The following is a 24,094-nucleotide window of genomic DNA, read 5'->3' as shown; positions in this document are numbered from 1 at the left end:
GGAGGCAGTGCAGCGCTAATGAAAAACAACTGCGGCAAAGATGGAGCTCTACTCATAAATCCATGACAGTTTTCTGCTGTTTGTCAAATATTTAAAGAGGTCACACTGTCCACTGTGTTATTTTAATAAAATATGACCGTTGGATGTGCGGTATAATTGGTCACATATGTGTAATTTTCCTTTAATACACTCATATTTAAAGAGTTTTATTCCCCGGGCAGTAATTTTTATTTTGGGGGATTGACGTTATTGCTTCATATATTCTGAAAAAGGCCTTGTTAGTTTCTGACTGTAAAGTGGCCTTGTGGTTTTCCAACATACAAGTTTTTTTTTTTTTTTTTTTTAAGGGTAACGTTTAGCTCATAGTTTCGGTTCCTGACAGGCTACTTTTATATCCGAATAATCTTGACAGAGTTTTGAGTTAGTTGATAGGTGGATTAGATCAGTCTAACAACAACAGATATCCATAGTTTCAAAGAGTTCTTTCTAATTGTTATTTGTTAAATGTAGATATCTAAGCTGTTTATCTGTTTCTGGATCTATTCCTTGTACTGTATAAATGTCTAGACACAGTCATCTGGGAGAGATTTGTTTAGTTAGACTTATGTAATGAGCTGGGTTATTTTGGGAAAAACTCCATTCTTACATCCTAATTCCTTTCCAAAGTCTCCTCAAGAGGAAGAGAGAAAGAAAGTGTCCAGTTTAGAGGACGAGAAGCCCAAATTCCTTCCATGTGTGAAGACAGAACTCAGCTGGTAATGAGACGTTCATCATTTTCCTGTCATTCGGCCACCGTTGACTTCAACAGAACAACATGTTCCCAAAGGACAAAAGTACTGACAAATGTGTTTGTAAAAAAGTTTAGTCTTAAGCAAGAAAATGAATATTTAGTTAAATGTTTATGTAAGAGGGAGAACAGAGCTGAGTCAGTAAAACTGCCATGTTAGCACAAAGAATAGAAGTGGAAGGAATGTGTTTGGGTAAGAACGCTCAGGATGAAGCAGCTGAAAGAAAGAAAAAGGAAACTTTCAGACAAGGTGAAAGGAGAAGGAAAGTGGCCAACAGCTGCAGAGAGGGAGGAGGCTAAAACAAAACAGAGCTGTAAAGAGGTGAACGAGAGAGCGAGAGAAGGTTGGAAGCAATGTGAACAGAGAGAAGGTTGCTGTTGAATGAACATCAGAAGGGCTGAACATCTGGGTCTGTATATATACAAAAAGACAGAGAGCTGGCTGAAAAGAAGAAAGGGATTTATGAAGTGAAGTGATTTGAAGTGGAGATGATTCCAACCGTGATTCTGGCGGCTGTAGTGGGCTTCAGCGCTCTGTCTTCCTGCGACTCTGCCGACAGCAACAGATCGCCCATCACAACAGCTGATCTGACTCAGGTTAAGATTTTACCTTTACTTTCTGGGAAATCATCCATGTTTAATGTTGGCAGGTTGATTAATGATTTGTATTAAGTTTCAATGAGAAAATGTCTATCATGATGCTAATACAATACTATTCCTTCAAGTACCTTGGAATACATCAAAGTACTGCAACACTATGGTTTTATACTAAGGGTTACTGTGTTGCTTTAGAATGAGGCTAATTCAATATCTGCTTCTGTATTCACTTTGCATGCAACACTGGGGGCAAATTTCATGAGTATTAATTAGGGGCCAAGCACCGAAGGTACCTATTGTATCTGTTCCGGTTCTTATTAGGGGCCAAGCACCGAAGGTGCGGAGGCACCTATTGTGTCTGTTCCGGTTCTTAGTATTATTATTCTTCCTTCTTCTTCTTACGACCGGGCGTCTATGGCAGCCCATAGAACCGCTTGCGGGAAAATTGGGAAATTTGGCACACTGATAAAGGACAGTCTGAAAAGTCAATAGAGCAAAGTTGGCGTCTCAAAATCAATCCCTCTAGCGCCACCACCTGTCCAAAGTTTCACTCATATTAAGTCTAATAACTTTTGAACCATAATGGGTAGAAACAAAATTCTTTTTTCCTCTGATTCCTGAGCTCATGCCGATTCGATTGTATTCCATGACGTCATTTTACGTCATACAAATATGTCCGCCATTTTGAATTGTCTAACAAACCTACTTTTGAGAACTCGTCCTAGACGGTTTGTCCGATTTGCACCAAAATTGAACCAGATCATCTCCAGGCAGTGCTGACAAAAAGTGATGGAATTCAAGTTGATTCGTCAAACTGTTCTCGAAAACCGCACAAATTAATTTTACGTAGTGCTTGCAAAAACAGACATAAGGCTGTATCTCCACAACGCTTGATCGTATTCAGACCAAACTTGGTCCATGTCATCACAAGCATGACCTGAGGCTACATGCTGCGTTTCGGGGCAGCGCCACCTACTGGTCCGGAGATACAGAAAATGGCTATTTTTGCTTATAACTTCTGAACGGTTTGTCCAAAAATCATAAGGGTGGTCTAGTTAGATTCAGGGCATCACGACGAGTCGAGCAATATCCAATTTTCCCAGATCGGCCATTTTGGCTGTTGGCCATTTGAATTATGTGCTAAAATGCTTTATTTTCTGAACGCATGAACGAATTGTTACGAAACTCGGTATGGGTCATCAGTACGATGCCCTGAAGGAGCCTGAGAAGTTTCGAAACAGCACCACCTAGTGGTAAAATTTATTTTTCAAATGCTTATAACTCTGGGTGTGGTTGACTTATTTTCACGGGAGTCATCTCGTTAGGTTCCTGAATCCTTGCCGAGTCCAAAGATATCAAACATACTAGGTTTTGCCTTATGGTTTGTGCAGTGTTGTGATTTAGCGCTTAAAAAACATTTGCCGATATCTTCGAAACCGTTAGTCCGTTCGAGAAGAAACGATCGTCAGAAGTTTGGAACCATAGCTGGTTAATAATTTTTATTATCCCAAATGCCAAAATATTGATAGTAAGGGGTAGTAAAATTCAATCAAAGTCATGTGTCAGTCATTTTTGACGTGTTTTTTAATATAAATGTCTATAACTGCAAAGCGAATTGAGATATTTTCACCAAATTTGGCACACACGGCCGTGACCTCATTCTGAGGACACATGAAAGGAATTGTGGGATTTTGCCTCTTGGTGGCGCTATAATAGAACAAAATGTGAAATTCCCATTGACTTCAATACAGTTTTGTGATGTAAAATGCTATACTTAACAAATGCATTGCTGTAACATTATGAAAGTCAGAATTTGCCACCAGCACCATCCCCTGAAGGTACTCAAAAGATTTTGAGACAGCGCCACCTTTTGGTCAAAAGTTATAATTAAATATACAAAAGGCTAATAACTTTTGAATGGATTTGCCTATTGTAATGACTCTGGTCTTAATTGATTCCTTGGGTTATGCCGAAAACAAAGATACCTATTTTGCCAAAGTCAGCCAAAACTTCCTGTCCGCCATCTTGATTTTCACTAAATACCTACTTTTTCGAACTCCTCCTAGACCGTTTGTCCGATTTTCACCAAAATCGAATCGTATCTTCTCCAGACCATGCCGACTAAAAAAATGGATTTCGTGTTGATAGACGAAACCGTTTTCGTATACCGCAGCATCAAAGTTGAGGCATGCTGTCAAAATGACTATTCAGGCTTTATCTCTGCAATGCCTTGACATTTTGAAACCCAACTTTTATATGTGTCATTGTCACCTCACTCTGACCACATCACATCGATTTCGTAACTGCGCCACCTATAGGTCGAAAGTGATAAACCATTAAATCATCTTATAAGTTACTTTATATATGATTTTTCAGCCATTTCCCCAAAATCCTCTTAAAATGTCTTTAACTGCTCCTTGCTGCAGTTGGTCTGAAACTCCCAGCCATGTTGGCATGTCTTGTCGTCTTCTTTTTCTGCTTGGCCCCGTAATGGCTGCTTGCAGCTATATTTATTCTTCCATTTCTACTTCTTCCGACTGGGCGTCTATGGCAGCCTATAGAACCGTTTGCGAGAAAGTTGTTTTGGTTTGACATTCTGATAGAGGATAGTCCCAACATTAAATATACCAATTTTGGTGTCTCTAACTCATTCCCTCTAGCGCCACCACCTGTCCAAAATTTCACTTTTATTATGCTAATAACTTTCGAACCGTAAGGCCTATCAACAAAAAAATTTCCCTCTGATTCCAGAGCTCATGACGATTCGATTGCAACCTATGACGTCATTTTCCGTTATAAAAATATGGCCGCCATTTTGAATTGTTCAAAAAAAACTACTTTTTCAAACTCGTCCTAGACGGATTGTCTGATTTTCACCAAAATCGCACCAGATCACCTTCTGGCAGTGGGGACCAAAAGTTATGGAATTCAAGTTGATTCGTCAAACCGTTCTTGAATACCGCGCAAATTAATTTTATGTAGCGCTTGCGAAAACAGACGTAAGGCTGTATCTCCGCAACGCTTTATCATATTAAGACCAAACTTGGTCCATCTCATCACAAGCATGAACTGAGGCTACATGCTGTGTTTCGGCGCAGCGCCACCTACTGATCCGGAGATACAGAAAATGGCTATTTTTGCTTATAACTTCTGATAGATTTGTCCAAAAATTATAAAAGTGGTGTCTTTAGATTAAGGGCTTCATGTTGAGTCAACTGATATCCAATTTTCCCAGATCGGCCATTTTGGCTGTCGGCCATTTTGAATTATGTGCTAAAATGCTGTATTTTCTGAACGCATGAACAAATTGTTACGAAACTTGGTATGGGTCATCAGTACGATGCCCTGAAGGAGCCTGATAAGTTTCGAAACAGCGCCACCTAGTGGTAAATTTTATTTTTCAAATGCTTATAACTCTGGGTGTGGTTGACTGATTTTCACGGGAGTCATCTTGTTGCGTTCCTGAATCCTTGCCGAATCCACAGATACCAAACATACTAGGTTTTGCCTTACGGTTTGTGTAGCGTTGTGATTTAGTGCTTAAAAAACATTTGCTGATATCTTCGAAACCGTTAGTCCGATCGAGACGAAACCAACGTCAGAAGTTTGGAACCATACCTCGTTAGCCAATGTCAATACCCAAATGTCAATTTGATAGTATTGGGTATTGATAGTAATGGGTAGTAGAATCCAATCAAAGTCACGTGTCAGTCATTTTTGACATGTTTTTTTATATAAATGTCTATAACTCCGAAGCGAATTGAGATATTTTCACCAAATTTGGCACACACATGTATGGGCTCATTCTGAGGACGCATAAAAAAAACTGTGGGATTTTGCCTCTTGCTGGCGCTATAATAGAACAAAATGTTAAATTCCCATTGACTTTAATGCAATATTGTGAAATAAAATGCTATACTTAACAAATGCATTGGTGTAACATTACAAAACTCAGAATGTGCCATCAGCACCTTCCCTGAAGGTACTCAAAAGATTTTCAGACAGCGCCACCCTTTGGTCAAAAGTTATAATTAAATTTCCAAAAATGCTAATAACTTTTGAAAAAATATGCCTATTGTAATGACACTGGTCTTACTAGATTCCTTGGGTCATGCCGAGAACGTAGATACCAAGATTGACGTATTTGGACAAACTTCCTGTCCGCCATCTTGATTTACTTTCAAAACCTTCTTTTTCGAACTTCTCCTAGACCATTCGTCCGATTTTCACCAAAATCGAATCATATCATATCCTGACCATGCCGACTCAAAGTTATGGATTTCGTGACGATAGACGAAACCGTTTTCGTATACCGCAGCAGCAAAGTTTAGGTATGCTGCCAAAATGACTAATAAGTCTTTATCTCTGCAATGCCTTCACATTTTGACACCAAACTTTGTATGTGTCATGGTCACCTCACTCTGACCACATCAAATCGATTTCATAACTTGCGCCACCTATTTTTCGAAAGTGATAAACCATTAAATCATCTTAAAAGTTACTGTATATATGATTTTTCAGGTATTTTGCCAAAATTCTCTCAAAATGTCTTTAATGCTCCTTGCTGCAGTTGGTCTGCCACTCCTACCCATGATGGCATCTGTTGGCGCTTCTTGCGCTTGGCCCCGGTCGGCAATGGCTGCTTGCAGCTATATTTTCTGGTTGCTATCATCCTTAATCAGCAATCACATTATTTCAAATACCTGCACATGATAATGTATTCAGTATCAGGTGAAGGCTGGAATACACTCCACTACTTTTAACATCTAAACAGACTTTAAAATGCTAGGCACTTTCTGACCTTGAAAAGAGTTACAGAGGAAAAACCGAGGATCACACACTACCACAGTTTCAAGTTGTTCCGGACATAAACTCACGCAGGAACATGTGCCTTGTTGCTAGGCGACGTATGACAAATAAAAACAATGTGTTCTTGCTATCCTCTGACTGCATGGAATCAGAAGCTGCTTTTCTATCAAGGAAATCTAGCAGTTATATTTCCATATGAGCTTGTTTCGGCACAGCACGATTACGAAACGTTCTTGGCCTGGAATTCTCAGCACATTTGACTAACCATGTGGAACCATGCTAGAAGAAAGCGTATAGTGTTGTCGCCACTCAGGATTGGCATGGAATGGAACAGTTAAGCAGTGAGAACTGTTTGGCCTGACGGTGGAAAGCGGCTATAGTTTGAAGCGAAATAATCAGAGTCTATGCCCTTCACACATTATGCAATTTTCTCTGAAATCCGCAACTGTCCAAAAAATTTACAGATCGCTTCTGACTTTTGGATCCTAGCTTTGACTCTTCCAGACCATTAATCGGGGCAAAATATATTGGTAAAAGTTGTGTATAGAATATTCTTTAAGTCTGGTTTTGATGGAGGTTCTCTTGTCGTTTAATTCAACAGGCGAGAGAGTTCATTGAGGAGACGGTCAGAGGGCGAGGGGACACTCCTGACATCATCGAACCTGAACCCACCACTGCCGTCTCCGACATGGAGAGCACTTACAACTACATATGTGCGTTACCCAAACACTCATTTCACTTACACACTTGCATTTGAAGTGCCAGAAAATCAAGCCAAAACTAATGCAACGGAATGAATATATATGCAAACAACTTGCACCCGAGTCTTGACTTGCCCAAATAAAGGCTTGTTAGTGTGATCATATTTATTAGTCTGGGCATGTGAATTATATAATGCTACGTGAGCATGTTATTTCATTGTAGTCTTTGATGAACTTAGTAAGATTCTATCTTAAAAAAAAAACCCTGCTATTGAAGGCCCTCCAAGAATCCAGACATTCTATATCATCAGCTACCTTCCCGTCAACCCCTTCCTCCTCCAAAAGTTTCTTAATATTCCTATTCATTCTCTGGTATGCAGCTGCATAGCTGACTAATGAAAGACTTGATTCAAATGTGCCTATTTATAAATTTCGGCAGTGTCTAGACTGGCAGCGATGGATCAGGCCATTCACAGGCTTAATGTGGGACACTATACATTGGACATTAAAGTGACACAACTGCTGGAAAGAGTGTCGCGTCTTGACAATAGACTAGGTGACAATGAGGATGCCATTCAACAGGTCTCCTCCTACTGCAAGGACAACCGCAAAGAGATTGGACGACTAGAGGGTCAGTGGGTTTAATTATAAATTCTGAACTTTATCCTTTCATCTGACCCTATTCCTACCCTCTTTAACAAAACCACTTCCAATCTGAAATATGACTTTTCTATCTCTCACTCTGAGCCATAATCTCTAACCACTTCACCTAACCCAGGGGTGTCCAATCCTGCTTCAGGAGGACCACTTTCTTGCAGAGTTAAGCCGGGTTCATACAGTATGATTTTGGCCACGATTTGGCTGTCTGAGACAAATTTTGCAAATCCTAAGAGATTCCTCTGATCCTAGACTAAAATCTAAAGTCTTTTATCATTAGTTTGACATGTCCACCGACAGCCGATTGACCGCTGCGATCAAATTTTACCTCCGACGAAATTCTTGTAGTGTCAGAAGATTTGACTCACAGTCCTACAGGGTGACTCGCGTGTAATGCAGCTCACTGTCACCGAATGCGTAATTGTTTTATGATATAAAATTCCAGACAAGTTTTCTTGTGTGCGTCCGTTTTTAATGCATCTTGACTGTTGTACAGTCTGACATTAATATCATCTGGGATCTTACAGTGTGACATGGATTACTTCGGGGATCATGTTCATACAAGTCTGACAAGAAACAGTCGTAAAGGACTATTATAAATCGCACAGTGTGCACCCGGCTTTATGCTCTAACACGGTTGCCTGGCCTAGAGCTAAACTCTGATGGAACCTGGCTCTCCAGGAGCAGGATTAGACATCCCTGCCCTAACCCAATCCTAAGGGGCCGTTCACACAGAAAAATATTGGAAATGTAGCGCCGTGGAATGGAAAACCTTATTCTAAGTAAACGCGCTAGATGGACATGTTTGACCGTTGTGTTCGCGTCTTTTGCAGCATTTCGCGTATCACTCCGTTCTAAAAACGTGGTGCTCAAGTTAAAATAAGCGTCACAGACCTTGCGGTTTTCCCCATTCCACTGCTTGCGTGTTGCGTTTTTCAAAGCAAAAACGTGTTCTGTGTGAACCATCCCTAACCCTGCAGCCTAACCTCCTATCTCTAACTCCAGCCCTGAACTTTCAATCCTAAAACTCTGACTCCAACTCCTAATTCAAACCTTGACCCTTATCTCCTATTATAATTTCTGTACTTTACCCACGATACTGTCATCCAATCTTCAGACCTAACCCCAATTCCTAATTTCCTAACCTAAACACTAATCCCAACCCTATGCTTTTAACTGTCAAATCTTAAACCCTACCTAAACTGTAGTCCAGGGGGTGTCTAATCCTGCTCTTCCTGGAGGGCCACAGTCCAGCAGAGTTCAGCTTCACACCTGAACCTGCTAATCAAGGTCTTACTAGGTATTCAAAAAAACCCCAGACAGGTGTGCCGTCAAGTTGGAGAGCTAAACTCTGCAGGACAGTGGTCCTCCAGAACCAAGTTTGGACACCCCTGCTCAAGTCCCTGTTTCTACAACTTTTCCTAGACAAAACTCCTAATGCCAGCTCCGAACCCAGATCTGAATGTTATAGAGGAAAACCACACGTTGCCAATACTGGGTCTGATCTCTTGAGTGGGGCCTAAAGTATATATACATACTGTATATAAAATAACCATAAAACTGGGTATCTGATTGGGTTATAGTAATTTTCCAGGACAAGAAAGATGGTTGATCCAGGATTATGTACTACTTAAGCAAATCTTGATGGCATTAAAGTACTCCACTTGATGCTCATAAACTGAACGTCTGTGTGCATGTACTTTATTAAAAAAAATGAAAATGACTAATTCAATCAATTTATGTTGCTCCAGGCTGTCAGAAAGGCCGCAAAATGGGTTACAAATGCGTTTTGGCATATCGTGTGTATGAGACCTACGCAGACGCATCCCAGAAGTGCCAGGAGCGGGGAGGACGCATGGCTATGCCACGTGATCGCAAGGAGCAGGAAGCTTTGGCTGAATATGTGAAATCAGTTTTCCATGGAAACTGGCCTGTGTGGCTTGGGATTAACGACCAGCGCTCCGAAGGCCTCTACCTATTTGAGGACGCAACCCGTGTCACTTACTTCCAATGGAGGAAGCACTTCCTGTCAAGCCAGCCAGATGGTGGGAAACGAGAGAACTGTGTAGCCATGTCCTCAGATGATGGAGACTGGTGGGACACCTACTGTGACAGACGCATGTATTATCTGTGCGAATTTGACGTCTGACCTTGATCGATTCCTATACGGTCCAGCTATTTTTAAATAGCACCTATTCACTGTTTTTTAAAACACAGGAGAATTATGCACATGTAGAATTAAGGCCAGTGAATTTAGAGATCCCATGAAATGTTTTGATAAATGCATTTCCTATTGAAACAGGATGTTGGAGCAGGACATATTAGGGCTTAGCCTCTTATTCCCATTGAAGCCCAAAGCGATTCCATTAGTTAAAACACCTTTTTGTAAATGCTTTATTTGTTGCCTCACTAGAAATTATAGAAAATAATTTTACCCTGTATTTAGTCTTAATCATGAAAATGTTAATGCCTTTTAAATTAAATATTAAATGTCACATTATATCACAGAATCAAAAAAAAATGTCAAATTAAACATTTCCTTTTCTTTATGTTTTCAGTTATCCTTCATTAACAAGATAAATACATAGACTACTAGCTCAACACAGCACTAAGAAAAGCTCTTTTGATTAGCTTGAACAAGATACGCTGAGAATGCACTTGTTTTGGAACAGGCTTTGAGCAAGTGGGATTAGGATTCTCCAGAGGGATCTTGTTTGATGCAGAGAAAAGAAATACTGAACATTTTAAAATGTGTATATCTATTTAAAGGTGCTCAAAGCGATGTCACGCGTTTTTTAGGCCAAAACATTTTTTGTCACATACAACAAACATCTCCTCACTATCCGCTAGCTGCCTGTCCCCTGAACACACTGTAAAAAAAACACGGTCTCTACAGACACCCCAGGCTCCACAAACGGCAACAAAAACAAACTGGTGTTACCCGCACCACGAAACATAACAAACTGTTCCAGCCAATAACCGATAAGAAGGGTTTGGGGGTGGGGTTTGGGGGGTTAGTGCGCGGATGAGGAGGAGGGAGGGTCTAGCTAGCCTTCGTTTTGTTTGACAATACTTTAAACGTCAACAAGAAGTGATGTCACCCGACATCGCTTAGAGCACCTTTAAAGTTTTAAAGACCTGCTGTGGTGAAAATGTGTTAATGTGTTGTTTTCAATATGCTTTAAGACAAACCATGTGCAAATTCAACAGTCATTGCAGAGTATTTCCCCTTATAACTGCAGTGAACCAAAGACAGTATCAGAAAGGTGATTTGACATGCCCGTTTCCTGCTGTCACAAACATGTAGCCAATCCCATCATCGTGTGGGACGGGGCTTTTCTCCACTGACTTTCTATGTTGATAGAGTTTCTGAGGATGCTGATTGTTAGAAGGCAGCTGTCTGACTCTGAGATGGTGAACGGGAACATGGTTTGTGTAACATTAGCAACATTAAACCAATTATTAAACCAATATTTCCACCTGTCATTGTGCAGCGTTTACTACAGTAAAGTTGACTGAGTGGATCTCTGAGCTGGTGTGAGTGAGTGAAAATGAGACGGGGTTCATTTTCATATATTTCCACGTAATTTAAACGAAGCAAGGGTGTAAAGTTACATTCAAGCTGCTTTTAGACAAAGAGAATGTATTTCCACAGGAAAAAACATTTAATGATGTAATTTTATTGATCAGTGACGAGTTTTAAGGGATACAATTATTGAATGCAGGGGTGGCTTTAAAGCTAATAGACTAAAATGCCACAAAACATAAGAATCCATTGTCTGTAAGGTTTGAAAAACATGGATAAATGAAAACAGTGAAACTTTTTTTTTGTATCTTTTTGATGTTTAATTATTCCAATGGTGGTGTACATTTGCCCTGGTTCTCGCATTACATTAGTGCTGTTTTTGACTTGTGTTCAAAACCATAACAGAAATGTGTTTTCTTTTTGTTGTTCTAAAACATTCATTAGAATTATGGCTTGTTGTTTCAACCCTGTTGAGTAGGCTACTTGTTTTAAAAGCTTGAATCACTTGGCAACTACTGAAACAGGTTTAAAATGAAATAAGACTCTTGATCTATGCTGAAAGGTGGATAAAAGTCCAGTCTCATTCTGGCTGACATCAAGATCTTTATTCAATGTGGACTTCAATTATCAAAGAAATTCCACCAGTTATATATTTTATTTCTCTTTTTGTAAACATTTTACCCTTCACAGTAAATATTAGTGTAAGTTGTAGAACAAAAAGTCAAAGTATGGTCAAGTTATGTTTACCACAGGCTTTATTTTACTCATAAATTGAAAAACCCTATAATAAAATCCCATAGGAAAATTTTAAAGCAACCAGTGGCAAATCAGTCTTCCGGGTTCTGACGCCATCCCTGCAGCACTCTAAAGTGTTCTCAAAACGCTAGCACAAAAACATTGTCCATGGAACTTTTTCATGAAACTTTTTAGTTGAACGTTCATTTAAATTTTTTTAAATGTTGCTACTTGTTTCAGAACATTCAAAAGTAACATTGCCATAATGTTTGAAGAATGATGAAATGGAATGTTCCCTTAACATTCGAATAAACAAGGAAAAAAAGTATTTGTATGTTTTGAACCTTGAGAAATAATGTTTTGATTACTTAATGGGAACGTTAGCAGAAAGTTATTAGAACATATTTTTCTTAGTGGGAAGTTTCTTCACATTTACTACTATATATTATGGAGTTGTACTCTGAAATTATATTTGTTTCATTTTCCCTTTAGTGTGAGTCTCATAGTAAAACATCAGCTTCCCGTTTTTACATTTTATAGATAAGTGAAATGATTATGGGCAGACTTTGCTTTGGAAAAGAACAGAGTAAAGTTGCTACTCCATGCCAAACCGAGGGTCTGGAATGGCTACTATTACAAACTTTATTCTTTCTAATTGGAAATCTATGGAAGAATAAATTCTAAGTCTGGCATGAACATGAATGAGTATAACTTTTCAGGAAGTGGAACTTCTAATGAGGATGGGACGGAAGCAAGTGAAGCAGTTCAACATACCAGAAAGACCAAACCTGAAAGCCCCCTTTTCTCCAGGATGTAAGAATGCCAAGAATGAGCAGAGACGGCAGCCAGAATCTGTGTAGCTTATGGCCCGTCCACTGGGCTTTTACACCAGTAGGAAAATATCACTTTACCACCCGGATCCAGCACAAAATCACCTCCCATCTGAGAGAGAGACAGAGAGAGAGCGACAGAGAGAATGAGAGAGAGAGAGACAGAGGGAGAGCGAGAGAGACAGACAGAGAGAGAGAGAGAGACAGAGGGAGAGCGAGAGAGACAGACAGAGAGAGAGAGAGAGACAGAGGGAGAGCGAGAGAGAGAGACAGACAGAGAGAGAGAGAGAGAGAGAGAGAGAGAGAGAGAGAGAGAGAGAGAGAGAGAGAGAGAGGCTTTTAATCCATTTTCAAGAGTCCTAGACTACATGGTGAAAAATGTTTATTCTCTCACTGAGTATTATGCAATATTTGAAATTTGTTTTTATGGATTTGGCACATTCCACAAATAGCCCGAATCTCTTAAACACGTTTTTTTCTTCTCTTTCAGCAAATATCCTGATGGTTAACATCAGGGTTTCAAACGAAATACTATATCAGCTTTTTCATTTTCTGTTATTGTTTTTTTTTTTTTAAATGCATTGCAGTTTAAATGCAGTTTAAGTCCTTAATTTATGTGATTGTATTTTCTTAATGGGATAAATTGTTTCTAAACAAGGTTTAGGACATACTTAAATATTATATTTTTGGTCATTAAAATGTGTTCAATAAAAACATCAATAAACAATCAACTAAATATCTATTCAACAGATTATGTGTCTTACTGTTCACATTTTTTGGACACAGGCGAGAAGGTGAACACCTTTGGGCTAAAATCGTACGTCAAAGTACGTCCTTTTTGTGGAAAATTACATTAATACGACTATACCTCCCTGCAAAATACAGTTTTGTTGCATGATTTCAGTTAAAGAAGTTTTTTGGATATATGATTTGATATACACTCACCTAAAGGATTAGGAACACCTGTTCAATTTCTCATTAATGCAATTTTCTAATCAACTAATCACATGGCAGTTGCTTCAATGCATTTAGGGGTGTGGTCCTGGTCAAGACAATCTCCTGAACTCCAAACTGAATGTCAGAATGGGAAAGAAAGGTGATTTAAGCAGCTTTGAGCGTGGCATGGTTGCTGGTGCCAGGCGGGCCGGTCTGAGTATTTCACAATCTGCTCAGTTACTGGGATTTTCACGCACAACCATTTCTAGCATTTACAAAGAATGGTGTGAAAAGGGAAAAAAATCCAGTATAAGTCCCTGATAAGTGTCTATTTTTTTGTGGATACTCACAATAAAAACAAAGTGTTGTGCTTTTCGCCAAATAAAGAAAAACAAACATGATGCGCGTTCTGCCTTCTCTCTGTCAGTTACGCCGTCTTCAATCATTATTTATTTTATCACAAATCATTATTTATTTTATTAAAAGTTAAGTTGTCATGTCATTTTTTAATTTTCATGATTTGCTAACGTTAGTAGGGTAGTTAATACAATTAAATTGTAGGCAGACATCGAACTAAATATGATACAGTGGTATAAATTATACCACCATATCACATTTTTTAGCCGACCTGACATGTCAACGTCCTGAGCAACTTTCCTCACGCAGCAGCCTTCCTCTTAATATCTCTATAACCCTCATCAGAGAGATCATACAGAACTGACAGAATCAACCTTTCTACTCTCTCCGCCATTTTTGTTCTACCCGCTTCCGACGCTTTTCACTGTGTAGTACGACGTCCGTTGGGGGCGTATTGCGTATTACGGAGCTGATTTCAACTGCCAGTGTGAAGACGGCGTTAAGTCCAATCTGAAACGCGTCCGAAAATTAACTGTAATTCCCCGAATACTTGTCATACAGACACAAGTGTTTTTCCATAATGAAGCTTGAACTCTCTTCTTTTAAATGAATTAATTTATATAAAAAACAAATATTCTCAGTTTATGTAATCTGTATGAAAAGAGAGAGATGTCAGTCTTTTTCTTTCCAGCTCATTATACCTAATTACGCGTTAATGTGCCACGCCCACGGAGAAGGCAAGCCATTCAAACATGTCAACGCCCACCAGCTGGATTATAAAACACATCATGTTTAGTCAGTATCTTACTACAGCTGTGTACACAGCGTATCCATACCCTGTGAGGAATAATCTAATAACCCTGGAAAATGTACCAGAAGTGCTGATAGTTTCATTTCGAGGAGCAACGGATCCAGCTGATCTAGTAAGTCATTTATTCTTAAGTGCTTTGTTCTAATCGCTGAAGGAATACAACTTTGTCAAATGTTTAATTTAGTTTCATATATAAACTGAGAAAGTTCTGTAACTTGAATTTAGCATTCAGCTGTGGAGCACGAAACTCCTGTCTTATTCTGTGTCTCTATATACAGCTGTCAGACGGGTTTTCTTTCTATTGTAAGTTAAATGAAACATGTTAATGAAACTCTTGGAGACTCTCGCGAGCTTTTGTCTTAGCAAGAGAGAGTCCTGTCACTCCTGTTCTGGAGTCTCAGGGTTTGAATAAGTTTTTCCCTCTCTCTTTTAATACAGGTTCCTAAACTGGTATACGAGTTTCCACCATCACAATGTAATCCCTCCCTCTTATAATGTATATATATTACAATGTTTGACTCAAGAAGTCAGACTTGATTGAGATGACTACAGCAACGAAATAAAGAACTTGTACCTCAACAATCTCCTGGTCTGCAACTCTATCTTTTCTACACTTGAGGAGAAAAAGTTCACAACATATGGTGCCGTGACCCGGATGGAGAAACTGAAACTCAACAAAGTATGAACTTTTCTAGACTGATTTGAAACTTCAAAGCTCAAAGATCTCAACAAAGCTAACTGAGTTACAGAACTGAAGCTCAACAAAGATCTCAACAAAGATCTCAACATCTGACTTTCCAGTTCCAGACTGAATCTTTTGAATCCAGATTGAGCTCAACAAAGATCTGACTTTCCAGTTCCAGACTGAATCTTGAAACTTCAAGCTCAACAAAGAAAGAACTTTCTGACTGAGTTTCCAGACGGAACCTTTCCGTACAGCGAACGATTTGGTGAGTTTCACTCTATTCAAAGAACCACTGAAGACCAGTACAAATTTGTCATTCCTCTGCGCCGCCAGAGAAGAAGTTAACAGACAGCTGTAGGGTTTGTTAACTAAAGTTATCCTCTAAAGTTGCTTTTAGAGATGAAATGTATCCTCTGTTTTTCAGGCAGGGAAGATTAACGTACATGTTAATATTGCTTATCCTCTAAAGTTTCTGTTAGAGATGAAAGTGATCCTCTGTTGTCAGGCAGGGAAGAATTTAGCATTACGTGTTATTATTTGGTGATCCTCTGTTTCAGGCAGGGAAGTTTAGCATTACGTGCTAGTTATTTTGTTTTTTGTTTTTTGGTGATCCTCTGTCCACAGAGTAGAATTAGCATTATGTGCTAGTTATTTGTTTTTTTGTTGTACATCCTCTGTTCACAGAGAAGGTTAGCATTATTGCTAATATTTTCTATCCTCTGTTTTCAGCAGAGAAGAATTGTTTTATCCTCTATAAGTTGGGGAAGATTAGCATCAAGTGCTAATATATTGTACCCTCTGTTTTCAGGCAGGGAAGATTAACGTACATGTTAATATTGTTTTATCCTCTGCTTTGCCAGGGAAGTGGAAAATTTTTTTTTTCAGGCAGGGAAGATTTTAGTATAAATTGCTAATATTTTGTGTATTACCCTTTGCTCTGGGCAAGGAAGGTTAACTGTGTTATCGAGTGTAGCCTCTTTTGATCAGAGAAGATTTAGTGTTTTTGTTTGTTTTATCCTCTAAAAGTTAAGAAGGTGAAAGATCTTTTGCATTTTTCTTTTAGGGAAGTTTAGCGTAACGTACTAATAGTTTGTGATGTGTTGGTAACAAGGAAGTTTAACAATAGTTGATTTGTGTTAACAAGCGTACCCTCTGTGATCAGAGAAGTTTAGTGTTTGTTTGTTTGGTAACAAAGAAATACACAAAATGATTAAGAAAAGTGCCAGACTAATCTCCACAACTAAAAAATGTGGTCTTGCTACTCCTTTGTGGTCAGATAGCGAATTTAAAACACTGTTAGGAGAACAGAGCGACTCCATAGTGACTGAGTCAGTTAGATTGGATTTGACAAAAAGAAATTTGGTATTGATCCAGACAAAGTTTGGTCTATTGAAGAATGCAAGAAGGTTTTAGGTGCATGTATCAGAAAGAAAAACATGAAAGGCATAATCTGTTGCCATAGAGAATATAGCTTATCCATTGCACAAGAACAAACTAGGTGTATTGATAAGTTAGATGAACAAAACAAACAATTGCAGACTCAAGTGTCCTGTTTCAAGACAAAGGTGAGCCATAACAAGGCCTCAACCAAATGTGACTCAGAAGACCAACAGTCAGATGAAACTTATCCTGACTTACAAGCATTCTTTGAAACAGATGTAGACATCCCATCAGTAACTGATAAGCCTGTAGATTCAGTAAAGGTATGTGTCGCAAGAAGATCTCAGGGAATTGAGAGAACTGAAAGTGTTCCTCCCAACTCTTCTGTTGTCCAAAACCAAACTGTTGCCAAAGCACTCGGACCTAGAGACATAGAAAGACTATCCCAAAGCTTACCTTCAGTACGCATAGATTTTTCTGAATTCAGAAGGGCATTGATCAGTAAAATGCGTCTTTACGACATGTCGTTGGCAGAAGTCACACAGCTGATGTCACAAATTCTAACTGAATCTGAATTCAACAGTTTTGAGTCTGCTGTTACTTCTGAACTACAACATGCCAGAAAAGATGAATTGAGAGAGGGAGTTCTGAAGGCATTAAAGAACATTGTTGGACCAAACATGGACTGGTCAAAGATCACTAGTTGTGTACAGAAGAAACATGAAACTGTTAGTGAGTACACTCAAAGATTTTGCCAGTCAGCAGCAGCATACAGTGGTATAGCTGACACTTCAGAGAAGGTGCTAGAAGATAATGGTCCCCTAGTTCGCACATGGTTTGATGGTCTGTTGTCAGAAAATAGAAAAGCATTGCTTTTCTTAGACTTAACATGGTCCACTAGAACCATACAAAACAACTTGGAGAGGTTAGCTACTTGGGAAAGAGATTCTGATGTCAAGGAAAGAGTAAAAATTGCAGCAGCATCCTTTAAGGTCAACACAGAGAATCAACAGAAACGCAAATGTCCTAAGAGAGAGGGCAGTAGTTGTTATTATTGTGGTAAACATGGACATTGGGGAAAAGAGTGTAGAAAAAACAAAAAGAATGTTAGAGAAACTAACAATGTAACTCAGCTTCTGCTCAGCCTGCTGGCTGCTCTGAAGCAGCCCGTCCCCTCGTCATTAAGCTCGTTGGGCAGCTGTTTTAGATGTTAACCAGTTGGGCTGTGAGAGCTTAATTTCCCCACTAACTTGCAACAGGGATAAAAGACTTCGGTTTTTGTTTAATAGAACAAAAGGAAAGTGACTATCTCAGTTTTTCCTTTGGGGGACACTGGTTAAAGTAGACTCACAGCCTTAAATGTTATTTTACAGCACAGGCCTTTCATCATTAATAGTGTTAGGTCAGACTGTAAACGTAAAAAAAGCCCTCATGCAGTGTCCACAATAATGCCGAATATTGTCTTACAGCGTACACCTGTCACAAATCCGTCCTCATGTATGATGTCTGCTATGACTGAAGTTTTGTTAGAGGATGAAGGAGAAATTACTCACGATTGTGTTACGCTTACATATACACCTATGAGTGAAGTAAAAGAAAAAGGTAACAGACGAGCAGGTTATGCAGCAACGTCCATCACGGAAGTGTTAGCCTCAGGACGTCTTCCAGATCATTTTTCAGCTCAAGCTGCAGAACTAGTAGCCCTAACAAGAGCATGCACGCTAGCTTCAGGATCAGTTGCTAATATCTACACAGATTCCAGATATGCTTTTGGGGTAATTCATGATTCTGGTGTCATTTGGCAAACCAGGCAGTTTCTAACTTCTGCGGGATCCCCCATTAAGCATGCTGAATTAGTGAAAGATCTAATGTTTTCCATGAAACTTCCAAAGAAATTAGCAGTGATCAAAGTGAAAGCACATCTCACAACTAATACTACGGAAGCTAAAGGTAATGCTCTTGCTGATATGGCAGCTAAACAGGCTTGTTTCTATGCAACTGTACAAGTGTGTTAAGGTAGTGCAGCACAGAAGAAAATGATGCCTCCTGAATCAATAATTGATCTGTACAAAGACGTTTCCTCCATTAGAACCAAAGTGACATGGGCCACATCAAGTGATGTTGATTACAGCAGCTGCAGTATTGTGTCAGGGAAGGAAAACCTGGACTCATGTGTCACACTGTAAGGTTGTTCCTGCTCCAACAGGGATAGGATAGGACACGAACCAGTGAGGAGCCGGGGGAAGAACCGATTGCAACAGGCGTCGGGGGGCCAACCATTCGGTGAAGATTCCCTCATAGGCCCTATCCTAGTCCATCCTTACCTCACTGTTCCTTAGGTGTCAAAGGTTTAAGAAATAGGGAAAGATGGAACAACAATAGCAGACTCGTAAAATTTACCACCCTAGTGTTTGAACCAATACTGCTCTACTGTCGAGCAGACTCAGAAAAGTACAACCCTAGAACAAATACTGCTCTCCTGTCTTTTGTTTTCTTTCTTACTCTGTGCAGATACCACTGACGACTTTCCGAGACCCATACGCACTGACCTCGTCATCTGCGTATGAAGCCACAAGAAAACCTCAAGAAACAACTTGACCCACTTCCGAGACAACTATCACAAAAGGATAAAGAAAAGAAAAAGAAAAAAATACACAACGCAGAGACTCACATACGAAACCTTCAGTCATCCTTCAACATGATCAAGATTGTCGTACCAGTAACATGACAGACACTCTCGCTTCGCACAAGATAATGATCTTACAGAACAGAGTGGCCTTGGATTCAATGCAAGGAGGAGCCTGCACCATTATCGGAACTGAGTGCTGCACTGCTTTAATGGATCCAAAAGAGAACTTGAACAAAATCCAACAAGACATTCTTGATCTTTCAGCAAAATTACACCAGATGACTGAAGTTAAGTCTTCATGGTTCGGAAACTTGATTGGTAAACCCTGGCTGTGGATAAAGGAAATAGCAATTATGTTGTTGTTTGTTCTACTGGCGTACTATCTATGCGTCCACAGTATCAAGTGCTTCATTCAACAAATTAATCACGCCTCTCACGAGAAAATCACAGTTCCAACCAGAAAAGACTATTATCCGTAAGAACTTCACAAACCCTGATTGCATGTTTGTTTTCTGTGTCAGCATGCAATTACAGAAAAGCAAACACAGAGTGCATTATGTGCCTGTAACTATCACAAGTTACAATAATGAATTTTTAATTGTTTAAATTTGTATATAGTGTGGGAGTTATTTAGAACTCCCAAAGGGGGAATTGGAGGAATACAACTTTGTCAAATGTTTAATTTAGTTTCATATATAAACTGAGAAAGTTCTGTAACTTGAATTTAGCATTCAGCTGTGGAGCACGAAACTCCTGTCTTATTCTGTGTCTCTATATACAGCTGTCAGATGGGTTTTCTTTCTATTGTAAGTTAAATGAAACATGTTAATGAAACTCTTGGAGACTCTCGCGAGCTTTTGTCTTAGCAAGAGAGAGAGTCCTGTCACTCCTGTTCTGGAGTCTCAGGGTTTGAATAAGTTTTTCCCTCTCTCTTTTAATACAGGTTCCTAAACTGGTATACGAGTTTCCACCATAACAATGTAATCCCTCCCTCTTATAATGTATATATATTACAATGTTTGACTCAAGAAGTCAGTCAAATTTTATGGCATAAGGCCATAAAATCCTGACGGTGTCATGTGTGACACCGTGTCCACGATACATTACAGGCAACGACTCACACGATGTGTGTAATCTGTATGGGTGAAGAGCATGCAAGGCCAGTCCTTGAGGGGGCTGACTGTGCTCACTGCGACAAGTTTAATCTCTGCAAGCTCTGATCCCACTTGGCTCTATTTGATGAGAGCCAAGCTCCTGCACCCCATGGCAACTCGGCAACTTCGGTCATGGGGTTTGCAGGTAGAGTTAGTTGACCAGGAGTGAGAGATGGGCCATTTCTCTCACCCTCTTCACCGACTCCGAGGACCCGCTTTGGATCTTGAAGCTTGCTCTGCAATTTCTTCGGACCAAAATGAGACCCTGTATTTGAAAAGAGAAAGACAAAAAAAGAAAGGCTAAGGAACCTCCTCGCTGCCACCTCCTGTTCTTCCCTGACCTTTGCACAAAGGTGTCTAGGTCTTGGAAGAATCGATACTCTGCGGAAGTGTTTATGCTGGTATGCGCAACCACAGGTACGGGGCAGTGCCAAGGGTGGAAGCACCAAGCATGTGCACCAAGCAGCACATCTCACACTGGATCACTGACGTGATCTCCCTCTCCTATGAGCCACGTGTAATGGCTTCGCCTCTAGGAGTTAGGGCCCACTCCACTAGGAGTGTCAGGTCCTCCAGAGGTCTTGATAGGGGTGCACCATGTCCAGTGTCCAGTGCTGTGGCAACGTTGGCATTAAAGATCTCATAGCGTCAAGCTATGATGCGGCATTGAGTTCCACTTGAAAGGGAATGTCTCAGGCTATGTAGCCCATGCAACCCGGTTCCCTGAGAGGGGAATGAGACACCGCATCGGGCTGCCACACCTGAACGTCTTCTTCAGACAATCAGAATCTGGTGACACATGGCATCTATTTATGGTTTTGTGACGTACTATGTTACATCATCATGCTCAGCCAATCACTGATTGTCGTGTGTAAACACGTTCTTTAGACACCGGCTCACGTGGAGCATTCCCATAGCATCAAGTCATGACAACGGCATCTTGTTCCCATCTCAGGGAACCAGGTTACGTACATAACCTCAAACTTAGCATCCTCTTGCAAAACTATTGCGCCCCAACAAGAAACTTTGTGTTTTCTTGCAAAAGTATTGCATTTCCTAGAAATATTTTGTGTTTACTCACAAAAGTATTTAGTTTCCTCGAAGAATGTGGTGTTCTATCACAAAAGTATTGCGTTCCCCCAAAACACTCCATTTTCTCAAAAAAGTATTCGATCCCTGAAAACCTTTGCATTCCCTTTTAATAGGTACATTCCATCCAAAAACTTTTTGATGTCTCACAAAAGTCTTGCATTCCTCTGAAAAACTTTGCATTGTCTCGTAAAGCATTGAGTTCCACTGAAAAACGATGGGTTACTTAACGTAATCCCGGTTTCTTTGATAACAGTGTGAGGTGTTTCACTATGGGAATCGCTTTGGGCGTGACCAACTACGGAAGCTCCTATGCCACCACGTCTGTCCAGACAGGTGCGAGTGGAAGAGGCTCTTGCACTCTGTTTAGTGTGTACGACTGATGGGGGCAGACCTGCTGCACTCAAATTCCACCTCTCACGGGCCAGGCCCAGAGAGCTATCCTGTCTGGGTGATAATGCCCCCCCCCCACCCCCCCCACCCCCCCCCCCCGCTTGTGACAGGAGGTCCCTCTGGGGAGGGAGGGGCCATGGTTGACCTGACAGTAGTTGAACTATCTCGGCCAACCAATGTCTGGATTTCCAACGTGGAGCTATCAGTATCAGTGACAATCCCATTTCCCTCACCCTGACTAGAGTGGGTGAAATCAGGCTCAGGGGGGGAAAAGCATACAGCGGGACGGTTGGCCATGGGTGGGCTAAAGCATCCACACCCAATGGTGCATTTTCGTCCGCCAGAGAGAAATACAGAGGACATTGAGCGTTTTCCTGTGAGGCGAAGAGATGTACGGCAGCCTGGCCGTACTTCTGCCATATCTGCCTCACCACCTGGGGATGAAGCTTCCACTCTCCGTACAGGGGATTTCCCCTGGACAATAAATCTGCTCCCCTGTTCAATATCCCTGGAACATGGGTTGCCCTGATGGATAAAAGCCTTGTGTCGCACCACACAATCAGCTTTTTTGCTAACTGGTGCAGTTTCAGAGAGCGTGTGCCTCCCTGTTGGTTGATATAAGCAACCACTGTAGAATTGTCTGTTTTCACTAAAACATGCTGGCCCCTGATGAAGTTCAGAAAATGTTTCAGCGCTAGAAATACCGCCAACAATTCCAAGTTATTTATGTGCTCGTGAATCAGCTGTGGAGGCCACAGACCGTTCACAGCTCTGCCCATCAGAGTTGCTCCCCAGCCCTTTAATGACGCATCCGTCGTCATAGTGACTCTCGACGAAACTGACCCCAGGGGAATCCCCGTTCTGAGAGTCGCGGGGCTTTTCCAATGTCTGAGCGCTCTGACGCACACATGAGTTACTCTCACTGGCCGGCTGAGATGACGCCGAGAACACAGACGCAGATGCGCGGCCCAGCGCTGAAAATCCCTCATTATGAGTAGCCCCAGCTGTACTACAGAAATCGCTGAGGCCATTAAACCCAACATTCGTAGGCACAGTCTGAACGGTACAATTTTCCCCGTCTGAAAACGGGAGAGACACTGAGTGAAGGACGTGATCCTCCCCTCTGTCAGAGTGACTCGATAAGAGAGGGAGTTTATACTGAGTCCTAGATACTCTGTGTGCTGCGCTGGCTCTAAGCGGCTCTTTTCCCTGTTTATTCTGAATCCCAAACTGTCGAGATGAATTAACAGGTTGCTGTGGCCACTGACTGTGTATGAGGTTTCTTTGACAACAGTGGATAAGCTGGAAGCGTTAATAAGTTCATACATCAGGAAATGGTTGGGAGTTCCACGCTGCCTCAGCAAAGTGGGACTTTATAGTAAAGGAGTATTGCAGCTGCCAGTCTCTGCTTTAACCGAGGAGTTTAAGTGTGCCAAGGTCAGACTGGAAATGACTTTAGCAGAGTCACGCGACAAATGTGTAAGGGAGACAGCCCCTGTGGTAAAAACTGGTAGAAAGTGGTCAGCAAAGAAATCTGTAGTAGAGGCAAAGGCTGACCTTCAAATTGGGGATATCGTGGGACAGGTACAGCATGGAAGAGGGGGTTTTGGGCTCAGTTTAGCTCCTCCTAAATGGCACAAGGCAGGCCCAGCCCAAAGGAGGAAGCTGGTAGTCAACGAGGTGCGAAAGCAGGAGGAGAGGATGAGATGTATAAAGGCCATTTCCCAGGCCAAGCAGGGAGAGTGGATGAGATGGGAGAGTGTGGAACAACGCAAAATGGGCTGGCAAGACCTTTGGTCAATGGAAGAGAGTAGGATCAGTTTCCTTATTAGGTCAACATATGATGTTCTCCCATCACCGCAGAACCGAAACCTCTGGTTAGGAGAGGATCCATCTTGTCCTTTGTGTTCATCACCTGCCACATTAAGGCACATTTTGACAGGATGTAAGGTGGCTCTTAGCCAGGGTCGGTTTACTTGGCGCCATGACCAAGTATTGCGATGTTTGGCTTTAGCATT

General features: G+C 40.8%; 1 protein-coding gene and 1 long non-coding RNA gene across 3 annotated transcripts in view; both read left to right on the top strand.

Annotated features, from left to right (window-relative positions):
* Window positions 1-12,140, top strand: part of LOC143729281 (uncharacterized) — a 108,305-nt gene extending 96,165 nt beyond the window's left edge. The window contains exon 2 of the long non-coding RNA XR_013199971.1: window positions 10,918-12,140. This is a non-coding gene — a long non-coding RNA (uncharacterized LOC143729281). The remainder of the gene's footprint in view (window positions 1-10,917) is intronic.
* Window positions 313-12,140, top strand: clec11a (C-type lectin domain containing 11A). Of its 2 annotated transcripts, XR_013199966.1 has the most exons (5): window positions 313-1,384; window positions 6,795-6,906; window positions 7,334-7,525; window positions 9,303-10,320; window positions 10,680-12,140. XR_013199966.1 is itself a non-coding variant. In XM_077220457.1 (4 exons), the coding sequence occupies exons 1-4, from the start codon at window positions 1,277-1,279 to the stop codon at window positions 9,698-9,700; spliced, it is 810 nt and encodes a 269-aa protein (XP_077076572.1). In that variant the 5' UTR covers window positions 313-1,276; the 3' UTR covers window positions 9,701-12,140. The 2 variants fall into 2 exon arrangements, 1 of the variants encoding a protein (XP_077076572.1); XM_077220457.1 differs by having other exon boundaries at window positions 9,303-12,140.
* Window positions 12,141-24,094: the final 11,954 nt, after the last annotated feature.

Source organism: Siphateles boraxobius, unplaced genomic scaffold (assembly GCF_051911475.1).
Source record: "Siphateles boraxobius isolate OS27281-9 unplaced genomic scaffold, OSU_SipBor_1 8, whole genome shotgun sequence".
In the NCBI taxonomy this organism is placed as follows: Eukaryota; Metazoa; Chordata; class Actinopteri; order Cypriniformes; family Leuciscidae; genus Siphateles; species Siphateles boraxobius.
Note: the sequence above shows the minus strand (reverse complement) of the source record. Positions and strands in the feature narration are given on the sequence as shown.

Bases quoted from the DNA above. Each gene is read 5' to 3' on its own strand.
- clec11a (XM_077220457.1), top strand. From the start codon at position 1,277: ATGATTCCAACCGTGATTCTGGCGGCTGTAGTGGGCTTCAGCGCTCTG. The intron at 6,907-7,333 runs GTGCGTTACCCA...AAATTTCGGCAG, and splicing joins GAGCACTTACAACTACATAT to TGTCTAGACTGGCAGCGATG. The intron at 7,526-9,302 runs GTCAGTGGGTTT...ATGTTGCTCCAG, and splicing joins AGAGATTGGACGACTAGAGG to GCTGTCAGAAAGGCCGCAAA.